The sequence below is a fragment of the Penaeus japonicus genome, unplaced genomic scaffold (assembly GCF_977035675.1).
Source record: "Penaeus japonicus unplaced genomic scaffold, GWHDUDI00000001_assembly GWHDUDI00000033, whole genome shotgun sequence".
Lineage (NCBI taxonomy): Eukaryota > Metazoa > Arthropoda > Malacostraca > Decapoda > Penaeidae > Penaeus > Penaeus japonicus.
This window is the reverse complement of record NW_028234435.1, coordinates 209452-213606: the sequence shown is the minus strand read 5'-3', so window position 1 is coordinate 213606 and position 4155 is coordinate 209452. Positions and strand designations below refer to the sequence as shown.

General features: G+C 37.0%; 1 protein-coding gene across 1 annotated transcript in view; it reads right to left on the bottom strand.

The window, feature by feature from the left end:
• Window positions 1-716: 716 nt before the first annotated feature.
• Window positions 717-4155, bottom strand: part of LOC122267150 (calcium-activated chloride channel regulator 3A-1) — a 28738-nt gene continuing 25299 nt past the window's right edge. The window contains exons 16-20 of the mRNA XM_086530666.1: window positions 3694-3739; window positions 3370-3482; window positions 2596-2743; window positions 1707-1914; window positions 717-966 (exon numbers count right to left, since the gene is read on the bottom strand). Coding sequence (XP_086386792.1) covers window positions 762-966; window positions 1707-1914; window positions 2596-2743; window positions 3370-3482; window positions 3694-3739 — 720 coding nt within the window. The 3' untranslated portion in view covers window positions 717-761. The remainder of the gene's footprint in view (window positions 967-1706; window positions 1915-2595; window positions 2744-3369; window positions 3483-3693; window positions 3740-4155) is intronic.

The following is a 4155-nucleotide window of genomic DNA, read 5'->3' as shown; positions in this document are numbered from 1 at the left end:
CATATAAAAAATCAAATCCCTACAGAAACAAGAATCCCGGTTGTACAAACTCTAGCTCTGAGCATCATTAATTATGTTTGCGGTTCAACTAACAAAACCCTAATGCAGCAAGCACAAAGACTACAAAACTTTGCTGCAAGAGTTGCATTGGGTAATGTTAGTAAGTTCGAACACTTCACTCCACATATTTTTAAACTAAAATGGTTAAACGTCCAAGCCAAATGGAATCATGTATTTTCATTCAAAAAATTATTCATGGGCGTTATCCACAATGGATCCTGCCCTTACAAACTGTAGGGAACACATCAGGTGTTCGAAAACGACAAGTAAATTCTCTCTATTAACACGGCAAGTGTTAATACGTGGACCTACTAGCTAATAATGTTACAGACATCACTAACTTCAATAATTTCAAGACAATATTAAAAGAACATTTCCTAAATTGTCAGTTGTGACATCTTATCAAACAAATGTATTGTATACCAATTATTTTTGCTACAGATTATATATGTATAGATAATAACCATTGCGATTTATAGAATAAAGTTTTTGAATTTGAATTTCTCTCTCTCTCTCTCTCACCCCCCCCCCTCCCCACTTCTGTCTCTCTCTCTCTCTTTCCTTTTTATCTCTTTCTTCCTCTCGCTCTCTCTCTCTCTCACCCCCTTCTTCTTCTCTCTCTCTCTTTCTGGCTTTTTTTCTCTCTCCCTCTTGCTCTCTCTCTCTCTCTCTCTCACACCCCCCCTCTCTCTCCTCTCCGTCTAAACCAAGTTGCCATTTTCAGTGATAAGGGAAATATTCAGGCGATGGCCATTGAAATGGCGCAGATTGCAGGCCAGGAACAGCGGCAGCGTGACTCCTGCGATCACAACGCAGAGCAGAGCCCACAGGACCTGACGGAGCCACGGCGCCCACGACGCGAGCAGGAGGCCTCGGGTGTCCACGGCCACCACGTTCGAGGGCGGGCTAAGGGGAAGCCAGGCCGTTACTGGATGCACACATAGAGTTACATACATACGTATATGTATATATTGACATAATTAAGATATATAAATATCCTTATATATATATTGTATGTTATATGTAATATACATACATACTAATTACATATATTATATATATATATATATATTATATATATATATATATATAGGCTATAAATATATATATCATATGTATATTATGATATAATACAGTATGACATTATGTTACATATATGAGATAAGATATATGCATGTATGTAATGATATGTATGTCACATAAATATAATTATATATATTATTACAATAATTTACTTACATGTGTGTGTATGTTGTGTTGATAGTTGATTGGTAGTTGTGTGTGTTTCTGTATATATATATATATATATATATATATATATATATATATATATATATATATATATACATAACATAACACACATACTACACAATAATACTATATATAATATATAACATATATGTATATATATACATACATATATATAAATATATATATAGATAGATAGACAGACAGATATATATATATATATATATATATATATATATATATATATATATGTATATATGTACACACACACACACACACACACACACACACACACACACACATGGAAAGATCAAGCGTATTGACATAAAAGATGCGCGGCCATAATTGAAAAAAATAACCCGGAAACAAACAGCTGAGACGACAACGAGAAGGCCAACCTGTCGTTCCCGCCGTCGTCCTGAGCGATGACCGTGAGGAAGAAGTGGGCGTGGCTGGGGAGGCGTACGCTGGCCGTCACCCTCTCCCCAGCTGGCGGCGGCGGCGGGGAAGCGTCCATCTCGGGCGTCAGCGTCGAGCACTTGCCGACGCACGTTTCGCCTTCCATGTGGCGCCTGTTAGGGCTGGCGCGAACGGTGTACTTGGAGGCTGCGAATACTTGTTATCGTAATATATATATATGAATATATATATATATATATATATATATATATATATATATATATATATATATATATATACTTCATCTTACATATATATATATATATATATATAATATATATATATATATATACATACATATATATATATATATATAAAAAATTATATATATATAATATACACATATATATACATATATATATATATATATATATATATATATGAGAAAGATGGTAGAATGCAGTAACACATTTTAATATATATATACAAATTTTACCTCCCTGACCGGGACTCGAACCCGCGCCGTAAGATTGACAGGTACGTAGGTGAGACTGATCGGCTACTCGACCAGCTAAAAGAATTGTCCAACCAGACGCCTTAAGAGACGTCATGGAACTTACCTATGTGCTCTTAGCAGAGCAGTGATACCGAATTTTCACGGACAATTCCCGCGGTCACTCGGAATTGTACACTACTAAAAATATGTCATGAGAGCTAGCTCTCTGTTGCTTGTATTGTAAAATCTATATGCGGGCTGAATGTGCGCCTGTATTTTTTTTTTTTTTTTTGTTAAGTGCTTGTTCGAATTTTACTTTGTTCAAACTGTCTTCGAGTCTTAAGAGTGGTAAGTAGAACAGACACCGAGGAGCTCACACCGCCACCGCTTACCTCGGCCGTTATCGCGGTCGTCGCCGGTCGCCGTCCACGACAGGCGTACCCTGACTTCATCATACAGGCCTTTCCACACCACTTCCTTCACCCTCAGATCGGTGATGGGGGAGGGCCTGGTGCGGTCCTCTATGGGGTTGTCAGTGATCTGTAACACAGCTGCCTTGGATCTAGATTTTCTGAGTTTTCATATACATAACCACTATTTTAGGGTTACAATTTATTCTGGAAGTCAGTGAAATTATTGATTTTTTTAATAGTCAGGAAATTTGAAAAAAGAAAGGTCTCATATCAGAGAAAAGTCAAAGACTGAAAATTTCCCAAAAGGTGAAATTGGTTTGTGGTGTATATTAATGGAAACAAAAGTGCATGAGTATGAATTATGTTTCCTGGCAATTCAACCTAACCTTGCAATAAAGAAGTAGGTCGAAAAAAGTTATCAAGAAAATCATTTAAACCATCTAATAAAAGTCTGGAAATGTTGTTTTCAAAATAGAGTGGGATTCTTGCAGTTTGATTCTTCAGATTATAGGAGGACTGAATTATTCAGTTCTGTATGGTCGATACTCAAGTGTGTGAAAACATGCTATTCTCACGAATAAAGATACCGAAGACACACACAAACACAGTCACACGCGAGCACTAATACACACACTTAAACACAGTCACACACAAGCACAAATACACACACATAAACACAAATACAAACACACACGCACACATTCTAACATTATTATTGCAGATCTTCGCTATCATAGGTCAAGTTGCACCAACCGTAAATGTTCCTGCGTGAGAAATCCTGTTCAGATTCAGAACGGGACGCGTGAGGGGTATGGTGGGAAACACACTCCCACAGCACACTCGCGGGTGCGACGGTGCCCCGGAATCTGCTAAGTTATTGTGCGTGGGAAGGTGAATGGAGAACAAATTAAAAAATCTACGCATGTGTTTACAGGGAAGATTCACTTTCATGTGCTTCAAACACTGAAATAGTCATAGGTCTGGGATATAAAATATATGTCCATTATCGCATAAAGCCTAGAAATACAAAGCACTTCATATATATGTGTTCATTTATTCAATATCAAATTTACTTGCCAGAAACAGGAGGACGGTGATCCTTTGCACGGCTGTTGACTGAAACCTGAAAGCAAGAAAACAGAGTTGTATGTCTCAGCCATCTATTTATTACATATTCAGCTTCTTTATGGTATATTTCTGGCTCTTTGAGGATTATTAATGTTATTTATCTCATATCATTTTAATTCATTTATTGTCCTTTACTTAAGTTACTTTCAAAGAAAATAAATTAACAAGTAAAGAAAGTCAGTTTATCAGAATCATTTACTCATTACCAATAAGCCCATAGCATCAACAACTGTATTCTAGGACATTTTCTTCGTGGAGTGGCATGTTATGTCCATGTTGTGTCAACGTCGTGTTCATGTCACGAAAGTGATATTCTAGAACTCAAAAGCGTGGCACGTCTGTGTCAGCTGCTTCAGGTTCACCAACCGTTCCAAAGTTAATATGTTTCGAATGAATGACACTGTCCAAACG